Source organism: Ptiloglossa arizonensis, chromosome 1 (assembly GCF_051014685.1).
Source record: "Ptiloglossa arizonensis isolate GNS036 chromosome 1, iyPtiAriz1_principal, whole genome shotgun sequence".
Taxonomy (NCBI): domain Eukaryota; kingdom Metazoa; phylum Arthropoda; class Insecta; order Hymenoptera; family Colletidae; genus Ptiloglossa; species Ptiloglossa arizonensis.
Window position 1 is genome coordinate 6,277,139 of NC_135048.1, and position 22,465 is coordinate 6,299,603.

A 22,465-nucleotide genomic window follows, 5' to 3' on the forward strand; every position below is an offset into this window, starting at 1 on the left:
AGAAAAATTAAACAAATGTAAAATTAATCTATCGAATAAACTATCATTACTTTCCATGTTTCCTGGCGCGAAGAAATATGCCCGAAACTTTCTACTTGGAAAAATTGTCCATCGCAAATAGTGCCGAGATAATCGGCTGTGTTTACACTAGTTAGTTTATATAATATATAGGAATAAATTGTATACTCTATCATGAAGAAATTTTTGTGACGCATAAGAATGTATGATACTTGAAGTATGACAATGAAAAGTAGGAATATGTTTGTAATTGGAAGAAATATGAATGTTATATTAAATAAACCAAATATATTCAGAATATTTCGAGTTTTTTTAATTATAACTTTCCTTTTCCTACCCTGCTTCGCTATGAATCATTTAAGCAACGATTGAATGACGTCATTTCCAACAATCGTCGAAAAAGGAATACCTCCTCCAGTATCATGTTCTCCTGATGTCAAAGTTTCAGAATCGTTGAAGAATGTTAGCAAAAGTTCAGAAAATCGTTCGAAAATCCCGCAAAATCTCAGTTCGCAGAAATTCTTGGAAATTGACGTCATTTCTATAAATTCGCGGAATAAGAGTACCTTCTCGAGTATCATGTTCTCCTGTTACCAAAGCCCAAAAACGACGAAAAATCTAGCAAAAGTTCAGAAATTCGTTCGAAAATCCCGCAAAATCTCAGTTAGCAGAAATTCTTGGAAATTGACGTCATTTCTACGAATCTGCGTAATAAGAGTACTTTCTCGAGTATCATGTTCTCCTATTAGCAAAGTCCAAAATCGACGAAAAATCGAGCAAAGGTCGGAAAATCTCAAGTCGTGGAAATTCTTGGAATTTGACGTCATTTCCAACAATCCGCGAAATCGTGCCACTTCCTCGCATATCGTATACTCCTGACACCAAGACTCCCAAAATCGAACATTTTCTAAAATTTATGCCTGAATTTCAACCTTTGGTATCAGGAGAACACTGTCGCTGAGGAGGTATGCATTTCGATTCTTCAAGTATTAATCAAATGTTAAATTGATATACCTAATGGACAATTATTACTTTTCAAGTTTTAAAACTTTAAGAAACATCTCCTTACTTCGAAGCTCGATCAAAATTAATTGCTATGGCAAATCAACCATTTTTAATGCATAAATAAGATGGATATTGTATCATAAATGTTTAGAACATGCGTGAATGTTAATAACAATCTCGTAGAAGTAGGTACAATCTCAGGAACCATTCGCCTTTACAGATTTCGGAATAACTTGATGTTTATTTATCATGATAAATAATAAATTTCATAGGACCATACTTCAAACAATTATTAATAATGTCACAGTACAAATAATGGCTTAATGTATCATTCTGTTGCAGTATTTTTCGTCCGCGGTGCAATTTTTAATTGGCGTTCAACTGACACAGTCAAGGCTACACATATCGATTATCGATTCACAAGTGTTCATCGCGAAGATTTTTCTATCTAGAAAAGCGATTAATTAATTTTCGCCGGTTTTAAGTAAGGAATACAATTTCTACGCGTATTGTGTAAATTATAAGAATTGAACAAATGTTAAATTAATGTATCTAAGAAACAATTGTTACTTTCCATGCTTTGAAAAATTAAGAAACACGTTTATACCTCGAAGCTCGATCAAAATTAATTGCTGCATGCGAATCAATCATTTTTAATGCATAAATAAGATGCACATTGTTCGATTAATATTCGGAACGTGCATAAATGTTAGTAACAATCGCGGAAATGAAGAAACATTCGCCGAAACCGTTCGCCCTCGCAGATTTCGCAATATCTTGATGTTTATCTATCATATTTATTAACAACCGTCGTAAAACTGTAGATTAAACAATTATTAACAATGTTCTAGTATAAATAATGGCTAAAAATATCATTTCGTTGAAATATTCTTTGTTAACGAAGGAATTTTTCGTTGAGATCCAACTGACATTTTCAAAGGCTACAGGTATCGATTATCGATTCACAAAAACCGTTCGCCTTCGAAGATTTCGCAATATCTTGATGTTTATTTATCATATTTATTAACAACCGTCGTAGGACCGTAAATTAAACAATTATTAACAATGTTCTAGTATAAATAATGGCTAAAAAGCCATCAATTTCTTGAAATATTTGGTTAGATCGAACAACGACAATGGAAGTAACGGTAAGTGACCTTGCGGAGGGTATATAAGGAGCCCCCGGTTGTTTAAAATTTTATTCTTCCTGGAGCCTCCGAGGTGGACGGATCTCTTCGTTTTAGGTTTATGGAAGGGGGACCCCCCACCTTGGTAACCGGTACTGGCCGCCGGTAGGCGGTGGTCAGTACTGGCGACCACTCCCTGTTTCTTTTTTTCAGCTTTTTTTTTGTTTCAGCTTATTTCATTTGTTCTGACATATCTGTACTTATTCCCCAATTTTAACTTGTACTTGTTTTTCCGTGTTTATTTGTTTTTGTCACTGTTTCGTTTATTTTCATTGTTACTGCATGCCACCTAATTTATATCATGTACTTCATTGTTTTCGGATCCAAATTTTCTATCGTGTCTTGACTTGCTTAATCTTTGTCATTTGTCAATTTCTTTCTCTTAGCTAGGTACATCAGAATCGAGGAACATCGAGGGATCGAGGAACGTCGAAGAACGAAGAGGACTTCGCCATCGCAGTCGCCGTGGGACCTTCAGTTTAGTTTTAAGCCTAGACTAAGTTAGTTTTAAGGCCACCATGTACGAACATTTGTGCTCTGCCGAGCAATTATCCAATCTTTAGCTTCTTTTTGCTCGCTTCCTCGTCTCACAGTCCGGCCACCTCTGCTTGTTGCATAAGCAAGTGACCGGCCGTGTAGATGGTCCGAACGGTCGATCGCCGTCTCTTCTGGTGCGTCCGCTTCCAGAGAGAACATGCTGCGAACACAGGGACAGGTGTTCGCATCGGTCCCTGTGGAAGCCCTGTGCCATAAGACCCTCTCTTCGTCATCCTTCGTAAGTTAGGTCCACGCTTTGCGTGGTTCCTAACGCGGAGTTGGGAGAAACGGGGCACTCTATATGAGTGGACGGCGTCGTGCATTTCCTCTTTAATCGGGCCCACTGAGGGGAAACGGGACCGACCTAGTAGGAGCAACTCCACGGTTCGTGTCGCGTATTTCCCAATTTTGCCTAATTTTTCCATAATGTAATTGCTCGGCAGAATTAAACGAGGAGATCGAAGGAACTTTGATTCCTACCATCTCCTCGATTTAGTGATTTCGTTTGTACTGCGTATCGAGGGAGATCGATGGAACTTTGATTCCATCTATCTCTCTCCGGGTCTCCGCTCGCAGCAACCTCCACGTGGTGAGACCTGGTAATCGGTATTATTCGCGACGAACAAGAATTATTCGTTGTGGATAATACCGAGCTAATTGGCTGCGAATTTAGAGTTTTATATTAATGAAATTTTTGTTAATTGAAATTGATTAAGAAGTACATTATAGTTTGGCGATCGATATCCATAGGTATGTATGAAAAAGAAGGGCAGAACCTTGAAGTATAAAGAAAGAGTCCAATATTATTTACACAAAGTGGATGCCCCATTGAACCCCTCCATCGGCGTTGGTTACGCATAACTACGACCCTGCCGAATCGAAACAAGCGAGCAACGGAGCACATGGCGGCAAACCGTTGTACACGCATTACCAATGAATATTTTCTCGGTCTGCTAAAAATGTAAGTCGTTTCGATACTAATAATTGTAAACATTTTATAAAAGAGTAAACATACTACAAATTTAAAAATACGTTTAAGTAATACTCGTTCAAATGAATTTACGAAAGTTCGTTTAAAGAAAGAGTCCTATAATGGAAGATCCGAAGATTCTTTGATTCTGTGATTTTGATAAGAAGACTAACATAAGATGAAGAAATTAACGAAAAAGTGTGTGAAATTGCTTATATGAGAGAAATCTTTAATTCACATGGTATTTGAAAATGAATTTTAGTGATGATGATTAATAAGATTCGTAAAAAATACACTGTAAAATATATAGGAACTGATTTGTCTAGACATAGATGGACATACATCCATGGATAGATCGTTTCTCGAAATTATTATTATAATATCTTGACAAATATTTAAAAATTATCATGTGACTATTTAAAGTTAAGAAATTATTTGGTAGCCATAATACCTTAACTATAAAAGATGTAACATTAAACTTTTATAATGCATACGAAATCAGTTGAATATATTATTGAAAAAGCGCGGCAGTTCCGTAGAGTATTGCGTACGCTAACAATAAGGCACTTGTTGAAAGCAAAACGCAACAACGAATATCCATAGTAGATTACATTATGTGACGACATTCTACGTTCGACATGCTTCAACGCTTATTGAAACTAAAATCTGCTTTGAATTTTATTAAGAATTACATTTAATATCAGAAATTTGGAATTCATAAAACATAGTTAACAGTTCAATGACAGCACGCATTGCTACAAAGAAATTACATACAGGTGGAGGAATTAAATATCGGCGAGTTTCATTATATATGGACGAATTAGAGACAGAAAATAAAAATTTATCATACATGGAGGAATTCTAAGATTTGTGTTAAAGGCACAGAAAATTCATTTTGATAATATTTTTTTAACAAAATACAGTATAAAGTTTTAATTAAAACTTACATTATAAAAAAAGAACCACATACTTTCAACGTCAATGAAAACTGTATTATGAATAATTAAAATGAAGATAAATAGTGATTCTATAATAATGGATTTTCCTTTCATTATTTCTATATTTAAAAATTAATAATATCAATTCTATATTCGTAAAACTATATTTTTCGTATCTTTTAATCTAAGATTCCCTTTTCCATTGTAAAAGAATATTTATCGGTATTATATCGTTATTATATCAAAATACGTCTATACGAGGGGAAACAGTCTAACGTCGTTTCGTTGACTTCATACCGATATTCGTAACATTCGATATCTTTAGAGAAATAAGAACAACTAGTTAATCGTGTCTATAAACATTCGATATCTTTAGAGAAACGAATAGAGCAACTAGCTAAAAATTCTGGTATTTTATCGGTATTTATAATACCGTTTCAATCTCTGCTTTGAAGTGCAATGGTCGATACACCTACTGTGCAGTGAGAAAAACATCAGCTGACAATTTGAAATGACTCGCTACAGCGACTCAGCTCTATAGAGTTGTTGCTCGGCTTCGAACCGTTCTGGCCGCAAAGGGTTAATTGGCTTCAGGAAATGTCTCTCGATCGAACCATAAAAATAAAAGTCTTTCTATTGACGCCTACATTTTAAATATTACATTTGATGCTTTCCTTTAAAATTAGTTACTGTAATCATAGTAACGCTACTCTAATTCTGTTAACTATTATCTTTAATTTTTTTTAATTAAAATTGATACAGTAAAATTATTATTACAGAAGGAGGAATCTTTAAGTTCTACTGTCATTCATACACTAAATTTTTTGATTTTAATATCTGAACATATTGTTCCTCCATGTCTTCTTTATTGTTCACTGTTTTTCAATACCGAAACTTTTATATTACCATCAAAATTTCTTTTATATTATAGAACTCCTAACTAAACGAGCTCAATGGATCAAAATGAAAGTTTGAACTAAATTCAATTTCGAATTCCACAATTTCAAATTTTGACGTTTAAGAAAAATTCATTGACATTTTTTCTAAACATATATAAAAAATCATTGCAATCACTTGATTTTCATTGCTTCCTAAATGTGACAATTTTTCTTTCTGTGACGTTAAAGAAAATTATTGATTAAATTCAACAAAAAAAAACAGATTCTATTATTACTATAAGTACACTATATAACAGTGAGAAGAACGCCATCAAACATGGTATTCAAAATATCGTTAGATCGTATCAGACTCTCACACACACACATACGTACACAGAGTTACATTGGTCGAAGATTTTTCAGAAATATTATTACAAAAGAGTCAGAAACACGTGTGAACGTTCGAACGTATTACGTGTTCACACAGAGAGGAAGAAAATTGCGTTCGAAGATAGACTTACTGCTTTTCTTATTTAAACCAATTCATACTTGATCAAGTATCGATTCCTATCTATATTTTGAAACGTGCGAGTGCGAGTGCAGTGAAGGGCTAGACGTATTATAAGTCGATATAATATCAACTGTAATAGTGTTATAGAACGGATATAAAGTACTTTTGAACCATCGGTGAGTAAAACCCGTTCCCATCATATTTTCCATACATCAAATTATCGTGAGTAATAAGATTTTAAACGAATGAAATTGTAGCCAGTAAGGCGATTTTAAAGAAAGTAATGAAATCTCGCGAGAAGAAAAATAATTTTTATAGGATTTTTGGCGAACAAATTCTTAATCTTATAATATGTACGATACATAGTAATGGACATGAAAGGGAGTATATAAAAATTAAAAGGTCGGTCGTTTTTGAAAGTACAACAATTTATATAATTGAAATATTTTCGAATAAAAAAATTGTTTCTATACTATTCAAAAAATCAGAGCATCTATATTATTTTAGTGAAAAAGTGTCATACATCCATCAAGAAATATTTCCTAAATCGAAAATGCATACATATATTTTTAGTATTAGTATTATTATTTTATTTTTACTACAAAAATTAGACAAAAATTATACATGTTTTATTAAAATACAGTGAAATGCAATGGGATTTATAACGTTTCAGTTATCCGGGGAAGGTCGAGTTTTTGTTCAGATAAACGAATATTAATTTTGTAACAACTAACTTCTATCTGTGTTCAATGCAGCTTTTTGGAAATTACTTTATGATAGCCATTTATTGTCAAATCATATACTTCAAGAAGTTATTATAGCACAGAAAGTTGACATTAAACCCTGTGACAAAATGAAAAATATCCACAGAGACATTTAAATTGTTGCAAATTATTTAGAAAAAAAACAAACGTGTACCACATCAGCATTGTAAAAGATCTGTTAGTCAAAATCGTTAACAAAGAATTGTCTAAGTTGATTTCTTTTTCACTGCAACACTCCTTTTTATAAAGCCTCAAAAAGTGTCGTAGCGCTTGACCACTTGCTGTATTTGCACTATTTGGCTGACTGTGACTGTTTTCTATATTCCAAGTAAGAAAGAAAGTTAAAAGGAGAGCAGTTTGACACAATGTTGAATATTCAAAAGACTTTGTCCCCCTTTCCTTCCATCATCTCAAAGGAGGAATATGAAAGATATTTTCAGAGCTTACATCGCCACTGTAAACAGTGTGTTTTCCCGGAAGAAATCTTGAATAATTGATAGTAAAATTATTAATATCCTTTAAACAATTATTATTTTAAATGAAGTTACAATTATACTAGTTATACATTGTTAACTGTGACAGAAATGGTCCAGTCTATTATCAACTTTTGAATTTTTCACACTTTTGTCAACAATTGCACATACTGAGCATTGTTCTTAAAAATAAAAAACTTATCAACAGAAAGGGGATCTTTTATCTTAACATATTCTTCTGACCTGGTATCGTTAAATTAAAATTTACCAAAATTTTTATGAAAATAAAAGATTACTATCAGCAAAATGATAAACAGTACTAGATAACAATAACAATAAAACAATTGAAATTTTAATTCTGTAATAATTATTTAAGATAGTCGAAAAATGTGCAAACTTCTATGAATTTAAATTAAAAAAGAAATCCTGCAACTCAACTGTACATATTTATCGATGTAAATCAAAATAAAAGGAAAAATACTATCATATTTCAAAATATTATAAAAAAATGTTTTAATTTAAACACACGTTTTAATTCAACGTTTAGTGAATGCTTTGTAGTTATTTAGTAGATAATAATTTATCACTATTTACTACGCTTTCTATTTTCTATAAATTCCAAATTTGATAAAATACAGTAATTTTATAATAATGAATCAATTGCGTATTATATAAAAAAATATATAACAATTGTAACATTGAAGTATCTTAGCAAGAATTAAAACTGTCTCACTATCTTTTTGCATGTAATCCTTTTTTTCTAACAGACCAATTTATTTTGTCTACTTTTGACGTTAAAAGTCTACATCAATATGTCAAATAATGTTATCTTATTAATAACAGATCTCTTATATTAATAGAAATACAACAATAAAAATAATCATTACAAGCACGTTTACAATAATTACAGTAATGATGCTACTTAAACGAAACATGCAAAGAGAATCAGAATATCGAGTAGATGATAATTAAAACGACCAAGCTATACTTGAAAATGTTCCATTTTCTTCAATTTTAAAAATATTGGAATGAAACTTGGAGAGAGAGTATACTTCTTCAAATGTAGAATGTATTGAACGGATATGCATAAAAAACATTTGAGATAACCTCATGCCCTTCTTGCATATAACACCTCAATTAATAGTAGTATACTTAATAATTTATTATTCACAAATTACTATGTTGTAATCATTTCGAGTATGTACTAAATAAATAATTTATTATGCATATTGTAATTGCTAACTGTATAATTTAACATTCATCTTCTCTCAGATTTAATTGTTTCCAAATACTGTACACTAAGTACGTTATAATTTGTTTCTTAATATAAAAAAGCTATCGAGAAATATTATTAGTTTTCAGACAACGTGTCTTATATTTTGTTGAACAGAAATTACGGACTACAATAAGAAGGGAATATATATTGGATGATGTTCATTTTCTACTATGAAAAGGAGATAATAAATAATCCAATAATCATGCTTTCAACATATAAATAGACACCGAAGAAACATATCTGTTTCCTGCGAATTAAAGAATTACCCAGAGTAATGGATAATGGATCACTCGATTTTACACTTTTCGATCAGAGAACAATTCACAGTACACACATAGAATCTATCTGACAAGACCATTACATGTAACAATAATCGGTCACGACTTTTCAGCGCTCACTCATATTTCTTCTGTAATTTTTCTCTTCGTAATGCCTGTAGATCAGTTACAAATAACTCGAGTTACACGAAAAATGTCTATAAAATTAGATTCGTACTTTTCTCAAAATAATATTTTGTTACAGGCATTATTGGCAAGCATTCTTTGTTTCAAACAGCAAAAAGAAGTGAAAAATGTTAAAATCAAAATCATTTTGAGAATTGAAAACATAAGCAAACTATATCTGCTTGTAATTACATAATTAAAGGATTATCTATGTACTTCAAGATAAAAAATTTTACATTTTTATAAAAACGTCCCATAAGTTCGTACCGTTTCATTTTTCTACCATGTAAAGTAATATTTTAATCTTACCTATGAAGCTTACGAAAAACTGTAATCATCCTCTCCTTAAATAACCTCTTCCCACCTTTTAAGCAACGACGTAATCCCATTAGTATAAAATTTCTTTATACTAATGAAACATCATGGTCTGTCATTAAAATATTTTTTAAAGCACTTTCTATTGCGTTCACATTGTCAAATTTCTTGCCAATTAAATAATGTTGTAATGATCGATACAAATAGAAGTCCTCTCTGGAATGGTATAAAATTTCCCAATCAAATTCGTGCCATTTTTTTTCATATTTTGTGCAAGATGAGGTCTAGCGTTGTTATCATGGAAAATCACATTACCACGGTTTTTTATGTTCTTACGTTTTTCTGCAATTTTTTCTTTCAATTTTGCAAGCTGAACACGATACAGGTCGGCATTAATTGTCCGATTTTGCGAAAGCAACTCGAGGAACAAAATTCCTTGGTAGTTCCACCACACAAAGAAAAAAACCTAGCAAGGGTATAAACCAGATTTTGCAACTCGTTTTACTGAATTTTTTTTTTCGGTCCAAGTTCGTTTCCTTTGGAGATTTTTACACGATCTATTTTTCATCTCCAGTTACTATGAGTTTCAGAAAGGATTCCGTTTCATTACGTGCAAGCAACAATATACAAGTGCATATTGCCACGCGATCAAGGCAATTACGCTCCGTGAGCTGCTACGTTATCCATACGTCCAGCTTTGGTATCATTCTCATTTTCTTCAAATGTCTATACGCAGATGATTTTTACACGTACAGTGGCTCGTGGCTCATTTTCCAGGTTAAAATTTCCCTTCCGAAATCGATCAAATCACTAAATGCAAGCACGAGCCAATAAAACACCTTCCCATAAACGACACAAATGTTGTTTGCTGCATATTTTGCTGCATTTCCTTTCCAGAATTCATACAACATAAGATAACGAAAATAGGCATGTGTTTCATTCATTATTTTATCGATTATTCAATATAAAATTCTTTTAACTTCACGATCTATGGTTTTCGAATACCTTCTACAGACTAAACAGAAGCATAAAAATTTAGTCACCCAAGTCCTTCTATTTCTGTGTGCTTATAAAAATGTTATGTACACACCACGGCACAAATTTATAGAATGACCTAATAGTTGTTTCGACACGCTTAAAAATAATGAAAAACATGGCGTGTAAATTCATTTAAGGCGGAGAAGATTTCTCAGGAGTTCCTATTTTTCCCTACCATCGAACAAAATCTTTTTAATCCATTTTTCTACTTGTGGCATTACTTTTTTCCTATCGAATTGAACTAAGAGGTTATTGTAATATCAATAAAAGTTGTCGCAATCTGCACTTCAAAAACGAAGTATCGAATTGATCGAAGGTAATCCGTGATTAATTAACAATTTCATTTATATACAAACTCTGGAATATACTTTAATATTACACGATTATTTCGTTCACGTGATGTTTTACGTAAGTACATATAATCTATTAAGCTGGCAAGCATGAGATTTCGTTGTTTCCAATCGTATTTCAAAGACATGTAACATATCTACGATTTTTACATACTTTAGTAGAAGCTTGTTAGTATCATTTTGCAATTTTTTAAAAATACAATGCTTCTGAATGAAATTTGATTCGTGTTACACCTCTCTTCCTAAAATATTCAAAATTAAAGATATATCCGTTAATAATCATCTATATGGTGCGACACTAAATTTAAACTGATCCATATATTTAAAAAATAACGTTTTCGAATATATATCTTTATTTGTAATATTAAAAACGTTTTTCTATGCAAAAAAACAGAATGATTCGTCAAGAGATGATGGCTTCTCATGTGTCTTAAATCCAAAGGAGGTTTATTTTCAAAATGTCATATCCAATTTCATAAACACAAGTTTTGTGCGATGTGACTTAGCACTGACAAGAGTAGCATATATGAACAAATTCCTTTACTGGAAGGTTACAGAAAATATTTGAAAATACTGGAAATGTCAAAGTTTAGATACTCGTAGATATTTCTATCACTGAGAGAAAAATAGCAAAGACCATTTCAAGTTAAAAATGTATTATAAAACTATTGAAGCAAAATGTAGAAAAGTTACAGAAGAGGAAATTGTGTGTCAGAACAAATATGATGATAATTTTCTAGTGATATGTTTGTACAGCTAGAATAATAATGACTAAATCTTTGTCTATGACGAGTGTTACATGCCAACTTAATGAATATAGACAAAATTGTCAATTTTATACATTTTGTAGTACAGTTGGAAATGAATGAAAATCACTCTAGAATGATATTCTATTAGAGTATTTCCTTCAGGATCAAACAAGTAAATAATGCTATTAATGACACGAATCATTAAATGTTAGATCGTTGAAACTAAAGAAATCACAAAATCTTAAATATAGATTTTTCATTCATACGTTTTTTGGACGATATTTGTAACAAACTAATGTTAATTAACGTAGCATATCAAATTTTAATTATTTGAATATCCAATCATTCCTTTAAGTACGTATTATGCAGTGTTGATGTAATCCCACATTTTTATAATTAAGTATGATAATTTATTAGGTACATTTTTTAATAATAATAACATAGAAGATTTTCTCAGCTTCGTATTTATTAGATTTAAGACGTTTTGGATATTAGTTATCAATTTACTCGAATGACTTTCTATTACAATAAAACTTAGCTGCGATTATGCAAACGATAACCTTTTGTTTCAATGTCATGGTGTATGTGTGTTATAAATTGTGTAGTATGCATGATATAAAACACAATGTAACATCCACTTTATTTATTCAATTCAATAAAGATTTATTCACTATTCATCAGTAATATCCATTTTATTCGATCTAGTGTAAATACCAAAGAAGTAACAATATTAGTTTCATATTTAAATTTCTCCAGAAAAATAAATTCTTGCATGAAATAAGTCAGGTACCGGAAAAAAAGGTCGCACTACTGTACAGTATATCATATATAAATAAAAGAATATAAACTGTAATTCATAAATATTGATCTAGCCAACCAGTGAAGTTAACCATGAGAGATGAAAGATCTTTTTTGAAAAAAATGAAGAGCGACGTTTTAAAAGTGACTATAGTTGCTACCACAATTATAAACAGCGGTTGGGTAAAATGTAATACCTACGAGAATAATTAATAATCGTACATTAATAAAGTGAATAGAGAGAAAAGAATACTTCATAATAAAAGTTTGATTCATTGATAATTTTTGTAAACTGATTTGTTATGATCTGTTTACGATCATAGTTTAGATCCTCTTCATAATAATATACGAAGAGGATAATAATATCACTACTCTCTGCATTCTATTAAAATGTCTCTCTTTGTTAATTTCCAATACAATTCACATTTTTTGAAGGCTAAATTGTTGTTCTTAATCTAACGTTCTACGTAAAATGTTATTCTTAGTTGAAATTAGTGTATTGATCCGTTTTCCTATTAGTGCTTATTTAAATCTTTATTTTAAGAATTTTCAAAATTCTTTTTCTCAAATCTAACCCAAAAAATGTGCATTTCAAATACTATAAAGATGTAAGAATATAAAAATATGAAAATATAAAAATATAAAAATATAAAAATATAAAAATATAAAAATATAAAAACATAAAAACATAAAAATATAAAAATATAAAAATATGAAAACATAAAAACATAAAAATATAAAAATATAAAAATGTAAAAAAATAAAATTATAGAAATATAAAATTGCAATGATTATAAAAATACATATACAACTGATTTTAATAAATTGTAATATAATTCATGAACTTTTTCGATTCACTATTTATGATGTTTTTTAGAAAAAACCTTCTACTTACATCAATAATATACAATAACACTCATATATGAAAAGTTATTTATTAGTCCAACGAAACTGTACATGAAAAGATTCACTTGAAAGACATTATTTATGTACGTGGTTGAATATAATGTAAACCGTACAATAAACTTGTATCATACTCATCCCTTGAATAAATAAAATTACTAAATGGATCCACAGTTCCTCTACCCAAACATCGCTTCAATCTGGATGTAATTATTTATTACAGATTTGACAAACAATTCCTTCCTAAAGAAGAGTCCAAACAATAATTTCAAAATTTTAATAAAGTTCCTGACGATAACCTTCTCTATTTTATTAATTAAAATGCAAACTACGATGCATTTTGTTCATTTAATCCGGTAGATTAAAGCGCGTCGACAAATACAATAGTTTCCCTGAACGTCAAAGAGCAATTCCAATCCTACTTAAAATTTTTGATTAACGCCTAACACTAAGTGGATCATTTTTGTTTGTCGCCACGAGAAAACCAATTTAAGTTCAGATAACACTGAACGACCATTATTCATTCGATTGCTTTTATGTACCCTGCGTATCCGTACTACGTGTTACGCTCTTCGGAATAAAGTCCCTCTTGAACTTCGCCTTCCGCGCTACAAAAGACGAACATCAGAGATTCTCAGTCATAACAACGACACACCTGGTTTTCATATTCCTCTCGTTTATGTCTTCATCAAGAAGGAAAGGCGTATTTGCCCCGATTTCTCTATCGATTATTCCCTAAACGTAGACCATGTTTCTTCGAAGACAGCGAAACAATGCGTTATATTGTTCGGTTAAAATCTTGGTTAAGCTTCCACGAGGACAAATTGCAAAACCGGAGAAAGGTAATTATGATAAGTGTAATATACCTCGTAGATTGACGGTAAAATAGTAAATGACACGATCAAAAGGCAGACATTGAAAAATGAATGGGGAAAGGGACACTGTAAATGTAATAATACGAGCGAGCAAGTCTCTTTTGTCATTCAATTCATTGTAATTTCTCCCTCGCTTGGATTTGTCGTTATAGAAAAACCGTACAGTGAAAATATATTCTATACACTTCTATACAAAATTCTTCAGTTCAGAAATTTTTCATTTAAAATTTGAGATTCCGATGTTGGAAAACATTGAACGTAAAATCGAGGGATGTATTTTCGATGTTGTCCAAAGATATAATAAATAATTAAGATAAATGGTTTCATATAAATTGAAGAGTAATTATTTTATTTTTTCCTTCTATTGCTCTCCTCGATCGTTTGTTGGCAAAAGTCTCTTTTAGAATGCGGAAGTATTAAATACGATTTATTCAAACGTTATTGAAACTTTGAATATTTGTAATTAAATGTACTAAACAGTAAAAAAAAATAGGAGTTAATTTTAAATTGTGCTGAGTTTGTGTCTGAAATTTTTAACCATTTCAATGTATCAATATTTATGTTCAAATTTGGTGTATTTATCAACGAAAGGTATTGAAACTTCAGTTACTTAACACCAGTAATACAATGATAATTAATATATCGAGTATTATAAATACGAACACATAAATATAAATATGTCTTTTATCACAACTGTCATGGTGGTCACCGGTGCCCGGCGTTTCGAACCTAGGACGCTCTTTAAAACACTTATAATGAATAGACTCTGACACTTGTAACCTTTTGAATAACATTACCATCATTAAATTTACTACAAAACAATAAAACAACAACACCTCTACTCTACACACTAGAATTCACACAACTGTCAAAGACTTAACTAGTTAAGGAAGATTAGCGTATACGAGGCATAAAATGACCAATTATTTATCTTTTCCCCTTTTTCAAGTCTTAAATATTCGTTTAGACGAAGTTCCAAACAATATCCCACTCTAGAGATTACAAGTCGCATAGTTCTTCAAAAAAGTAGCTTACGCATGTTTCATTCTCTTTAAAATTTAAATCTCAAATGAATTAACAAACAATTACTTACGTTTAGCGTGGGCTGTGCCACTGGCGAAAAATATCACCATCAGCGCGCAAACGGAGATGCAGACCGGCAGCGGGATACCGGAAGTTGTGTTGCTCCGCATCCTGTTGCTCCGGTGTAAGTCGGTTCCTTGTAACTTGGTAGCCCGCGGCTCGACAGTTAGATGAACCAGGTCCGATGCTTCCTCGGCGAGCAGGTGGTTGTGAATGAACGGTGGGGACGTTCCGCGTTCCTTCTTTTACAGGAGTGGAAACCAGAGTGGGGCAGTCGAACATCGTCGTGGAGCATGCTGAGTACGCAGATACTGGGGGTAGTGTATACGCATAGCGCTGATCATATACAGGGTGTTAACAAATTGTACCCGGAAGGTGATAAAACTCATTGATGGGAAGAAAAGATACATTCGTAAGTAGTGATGACATTGAGACGTGTTTTTTGACAGCCTGTACATTCAAGTTTGAAATTAATGACCTTTTGTCAAACTATTCTAAACCTTACGGGGAACATAGGTGTATTTATGATATTTTAACGTTAACAAATTTTTGACCTATCTATACCATGTATATTTACATTTGTTTGATACATTTACAATGTACATTTAAGTTTGAAATTAATAACCTTTTGTCAAACTATTCCAAACCTTACGAGGACATACGTGTACTTATGATATTCTAACGTTAACAAATTTTTGACCTATCGATACCATGTATATTTACATTTGTTTGATACATTTACAATGTACATTTAAGTTTGAAATTAATAACCTTTTGTCAAACTATTCCAAACCTTACGAGGACATACGTGTACTTATGATATTCTAACGTTAACAAATTTTTGACCTATCGATACCATGTATATTTACATTTGTTTGATACATTTACAATGTACATTTAAGTTTGAAATTAATAACCTTTTATCAAACTATTCGAAACCTAACGGGGGACATACGTGTATTTATGATATTTTAACGTTAACAAATTTCTGACCTATTGATACCACGTACATTTAAGTTTGAAATTAATAACGTTTTGTCAAACTATTCTAAACCTTACGAGGACATACGTGTACTTATGATATTCTAACGTTAACAAATTTTTGACCTATCGATACCATGTATATTTACATTTGTTTGATACATTTACAATGTACATTTAAGTTTGAAATTAATAACCTTTTATCAAACTATTCGAAACCTAACGGGGGACATACGTGTATTTATGATATTTTAACGTTAACAAATTTCTGACCTATTGATACCACGTACATTTAAGTTTGAAATTAATAACGTTTTGTCAAACTATTCTAAACCTTACGAGGATATATGTGTACTTATGATATTTTAACGTTAACAAATTTTTGACCTATCGATACCACGTATATTTAAGTTTGAAATTAATAACCTTTTATCAAACTATTCTAAACCTTACGAAGACATACGTGTACTTATGATATTCTAACGTTAACAAATTTTTGACCTATCGACAATAGCTGTAAATTCGTTAACGTTTGTACAATTGTATAACGCAAACTTTCTTTACAAAAATAATTAAACGTTACGACTTTAATTTTGGTAATATAATATTATATGTGTGTGTGTGTGTGTGTATCCTGTATCTTAAAATATAACAAAAATTTCAAGTAACTTTAAAATTAAACTGAAAAGCATATTAGGTATGACGGACATTAAACCCTACGTAGTGTAAATAAAAGCTGGTATTCAAACATTTATTTTTTCTCTTCGACTCATCTGTGTTACGTCGGTATATAAACCTAATTCAAACCTATTACATCAGATTTAGAATCTGTTTACGTTTGTACAACTAATTGAAATAGTAAAACACTGTGTAAATACAATATTATAATAATAAACGCGATATCAGAAGTTTAACTACTCTCTACTTTAAAACAAAATTGCAAATAAACGTGAAGGTTTTTCTTCTTTATATTGACATTAAGGCAATTTAAACCAGTAATAACACTGCAACAAGGACAAGAGAAAAACAAGTAGCCGCATGCATCTCTGTCAAAGTTAATATTAGATAAATGCACAATTTTCAGGGTGATCATAAATTTGTTCAATTACAGAAGAATATCAGTAAAAATTGTAAGTGTTCATAAACCACAAGTAAAAACCACAAGTTTGGAACTTGTTCGAAAAACTTACTTATTACTAATTTAATTGTTATGAATATTATTATTTATTTATTATTTATTTCTTATTATTAACTTAACTTATGAATTACAACAAATATAGGAACAATAAGCATTGTTCAAAATTTAAACAGCGTATTTGTTTAAACATTTTTATTCTAGAGCTTCGAGTCTTCTGGAGTAAATACAGTATTTGTTAAAAGAAACAACAGAGACATTCAGGTATTTCAATAAAATACATAGTGTTAACTACGCTTGACGTTACCATATTTGTCAAAATTTATATTTCAAATATGACAAATTATTTATGCACTTGATTAAATATTTTACTTGTTAACTATTAGTTTGTAGAAATATCGTTCAATATTAAATGCTAGTTAAAATTCACAAAATTAGTAAATTAAAGTAATTTGAAATAAAAGTTAATAATTTTCACTAGTTATGATAAAGGTTATTTGATTAGAGAAACTGCGAAAAAGATTACAGATTTGCAAAGATAAATGTTGAAAACTAAACTGAATATTTAATTAATAAAAAAACATATAAAGGCTGTAAGACAATCTTGACAAATAGGAAGGGTTACTTCATCGTGACAACTTCAAGTTGATAGACAAATTTTTTTATAATAAACACCCATTTGCAATAGTGAAATAGTAAGAAAAGAGTTTCAATCAGTAAGTGTGAAAGATGAAGTTAAAAAGAAAAACCACAAAAGGTTAAAAAATTATATCGCACAAAAGAAACCATTTTTGAATAGGCACAAAACGTTTAAAAATAAATTTGTAATTTTATTATTATCGAAACAAAAATTTTATTCAACAATAAAGAACAAGAACTAAAAAACATTCATATTACGTTCCTTGTACCACTTACTATCTAATTATTTATCTTGTATTTTGTTCTCCAAATCTGAACATTTATTTCTTACAGTTTATTCTTTAAATTCTGTAAATAGAAATTTTCATTTAAAAATACAGAAAAGAAAAACCAAAACAACAAAGAGTGATGATTTTCACAAAATTCTTTGTCCAATCTTTACAAGGAAGATAAATAACAATTCAAAACTAAAATCATCGAATTCTAGGCCACGTATGAACTGAGTAAACAAAATATGACAAAAAATAGTAACTAAATTGATTATAAAAATGGATCTTAATACAATGACGATTCATATACATAAAAAATAAAGTTTAAAATTCTCTAAATAAAGAAAAAATACATTACTCGTCCGATAAAACTCAACGTTAAATATAATTTTGTATAATCGACCTGTTATCACGTCAAAACCACTAGCCCTGTTTATCATCGCTAAGAAAAAATGTAAAGTCCACAGCTGATCACTAATCCTGGTATTCATATTACGTAAATTTAGATCCTCTGTCTAAGAAAAAAAAGCTGAAAAAAATGACAAAGTAGAAATAGTATTTTTCCACGATAATAGTTCATTTTGCGTTATAATAAAATACTATCATAAATACTTATAGTAAAATTTTCAATATTTGAATCTTGTATATTTTATGTTGCATAATTTCCTTTGTTCGTTTTCGTTAATGTGAAAAATAGACTTCTTTGCCTGTAAAACACTATAAAGAATAGCATACGGTATGTAAACGAATACAATTTCTATTTATGTACTGCTTTCTCTCACGATATTTTGTGAAATAAACATTGCAACAAAACGTAGAAAGTGAAAGAAATCTGCATTTCAAACTATAATTCACGCGTAATCCTTCAATTTAATTATATAAATACAATATAAATTTACATTTATCATAATATAAAACTAGAAATTATGGTAATATTGTTTATACAGCGAAAAAATTGTTTACTAAACAATAAACACAAAATGATTTTTGTGAAATGTCAGATGCGAATGTTCAATAAATTTGTTCTTTCTACAGTTGACATTGTTTATTCATTTCAATGAAAATTGTAATAATATTTAACGTATAATTATCACCCCAAAAAGGTTTATTTCTTTTTACGATATGAAAATAATATTTAAAGAAGAAATTATTTATTGAGAGAAAACATATGTAATCGGTAGATTATATATTTGAAGGTCAGATTTTTTGAGATTTAAAAGTTGCCAATACTTTTAAAAATTAAAATTACATTATCACTACAAGAAATTATATACAAATTAAAGGATCCATAGTATAACTTTCAAATGACCTTAGAGACAAAAATATATACCACAAACGCTAGCAAATTTTCATACTGCAGATCATTTGAAGGTCATGTAACGATGATTGAATTTTTTTCGATGTCAACTATAACACCGTACAAAGAAAATATGTAGCCCTATTTAAAGTAATATCGATCTTCGTGTTGAGAAAATTTTTAAATATATGATGAAAATATTGTATCAAAAAATACTATGATGATAGTGATAACCGTATGTATAAAGCTGTCTATAACTAATACAGTAAATTCTGGCCATCAACGGAGTAGTCAATCCAGAGAAGTTTAAATAACTGTACGATAGGATTGAACCAAGTTCGAGCACTATTTTCGCCATGAATTAGATGGAAAATTCATCGACGAAGACACTCGAAACTTTCATAGTAGAGAACTTACTTGATAAGCCGCTCCTTCGTTAAATTGAAACTCCAAACATATATCCACAGAAAATTATTCTCATTGTTTCTATTGTACGCTATTTGGAACGAAATATTGCGTATACGTACAGTGTGTCTGGTAAATCGAAATCCACTAGATCTCGTTACTTCACAACACTTATCAACCTTTGAAATTTAACCTTGTCAATCTTTGACAATTGTTGACAAATACTATTAATGTTCTAAGTTTTTAGATTGTACATTTTCAACCTTTAATATTTTATCATTTTTCCGAAATTCTATTTTATAACAATTTGAATTTTTATCCGTTCCATGTAAATTATATACCTTAAAATAAATTTACTTGGAGTGAACATGTTTTAAAATTAATTTTCAAAATCGCCATCCATAAAAAAGATTGGTTTGTTCCTTTCGTAAAGAGTTATTAATAAATATTACTGTAATTTACTCTGCGTTTATATATAAAAATAATAGATTTATACATAAGATCACTTTTTGCAATCGTCACTTTTTCCGCCTTTTACTTTTTACTTTTACGTCTCATACTATATTTACGTTTTTATTTCAGGCTGTTCACTGATACAGTATCGAATTTTCTGTTGGAAAACTTCATTGGGACATTCAATTTGATTGAAGGTTTTAACTGCGTTTCTATTGCGTATAATCAATTTCTGATTTTTTTAAATCAATTCACCCCCATTTTGCGAAATCGATTTATCAGAAATTACATTCACAGAATCGTGTATAAAAGTATTCGTGTACGCAAGAAATTGTCAATATCCTTAATTATTACAACGAAAAATTACAAAACTACGTACATTGGGTGCCCAATTTTAATCTTATATTTTTTAATGTGTGGTACAGACAGATTCTTTTTGATTTTCTTTTTTTCATTAGAGTTCTGCCTTTTAAAAGCTGAGGACATTAGCTTAATTTAAACCATAAATTGATATGTTTCAATAAAAATTTTAATTAATATTTTCTATTAAAGATTACAAATCTCAATATGAAAAGTTCATTAATTCAGATAGACTGTTACATTACTTTCTTAATCGTCTAAACAAACTATAAATATTTGAAAAATTAAACAATCCAAGCTAATCTTCTAAATACATAAACAATCATTTTCTATAGAAACACTACTAGGTTTAAGGTTAACGATCTATTGATACATTGAACATAAAGTCGAATATTTAATTAAAATACTGAGAAACGAACTCTCCTGAACACTGACTATTCGTAATAAAATTTCCAAAAATATCTGGTTCAACGAAAGCTCTCCTTTAATTTCCTGAAATAGACAGCTGAATGCAAAACAGAAAATTCTGTTACATTTACTTTGTTGAATAATGCTCCCTTTCAAGTGACAAGATTGATTTATCTCAAAAGTTCAATAACTGTTCTGCTTTTCATTATTTAAATCCTTTAAATGCCTTAAATTTTTTCAGACAATGAATTCTTCATTTTGGATCGTTCAAAATCAATAATTAAATTCTCTTTGGTAACATATTTCAAGCTATCGCGTAATCGCGCCACAATGCGATTTTTATACACAGTTTACTTTCGAAACACCTCGTAATGCAAATGTAGAACTTCGCTCGGCACTGACAAAGGATCTCACATATTTTCTGATGCAAAAGTTAGTTGGATATACATACATAAATCAGCTACAAACGCACTGAATCTTCTCTGTTGTTATAACTACTGCGCAGGTATTGCAGTTACATGTATGATAAAATATTGGGAATGAAGTTATCATCAATATAGAAACGATGTAACAACATTATAAGCGTAAATTGTAAAAAAAAGTGATATATTTTAATACAAATGTTTGAAATTTGTACGATTGGTCTTTTAAAAACTTTAATTCTATCCTAATTCTATCTTTAATTCTATTCTAACCTAATTCTATCTTTATATGTATACACCTGTTGTAATGAATGACAATACATCTAAAGTTTTCACCGATTTTTGTATTATGTTAGAACAAAAGATTCATATTTCTTTTTCTTCGTAGTCGTATTTAATAACGTTCGTGGATGTGTCGAATACATTTTAAGGTTACCAACTTTTTTAGAACGAATAAACATATTTTTTTCATTTACCTACCAATGAAGGTTTCTAGGAATATTCCAGATCATTGAAAGACATTTACGAAAAACAAATCATTTATTTCAACAAACCGATCGAACTCTTCACTAGTTTGCTAAATTATCTACGTATTCTGAACAGAAATGATAATACTCGTGCACGATCTTGGAGGATAAGTATATTTGAAACTGTTTCCAAAATTTCAACCACCATCTGGTTTATGCCATCAAAATCAGAACGGATCTGAATATATTAGAATAATTGACACAAAAGTGATGTGCGTACATATTTTAAACGGTGATAATTCAAGTATCTTTGGAAAAACACTTTGGTCAGAATACATTAATTTTTGTAAGTTTCATACGCTTCCGAATATGGAAGGAAGCGAAGTGCATTATAAACATTTCATGCTTTTCTTTTACCGGCAAAGCAAAAATATCACACAAGCAGCAAAAAGGATATGTGCTGTTTATGGTGTAGGTACTGTAGCTGAAAGAACTGTGTGGAAGTAGTTTTCTAGGTT

At 30.2% G+C, this 22,465-nt stretch overlaps 1 protein-coding gene across 1 annotated transcript in view; it reads right to left on the minus strand.

The window, feature by feature from the left end:
• The window catches only part of LOC143149404 (uncharacterized), a 35,122-nt gene extending 19,803 nt beyond the window's left edge, over nt 1-15,319 (minus strand). Inside the window, exon 1 of the mRNA XM_076316744.1 lies at nt 15,122-15,319. Within this exon, the coding sequence (XP_076172859.1) occupies nt 15,122-15,221 (100 nt within the window). The 5' untranslated portion in view covers nt 15,222-15,319. The remainder of the gene's footprint in view (nt 1-15,121) is intronic.
• Nucleotides 15,320-22,465: the final 7,146 nt, after the last annotated feature.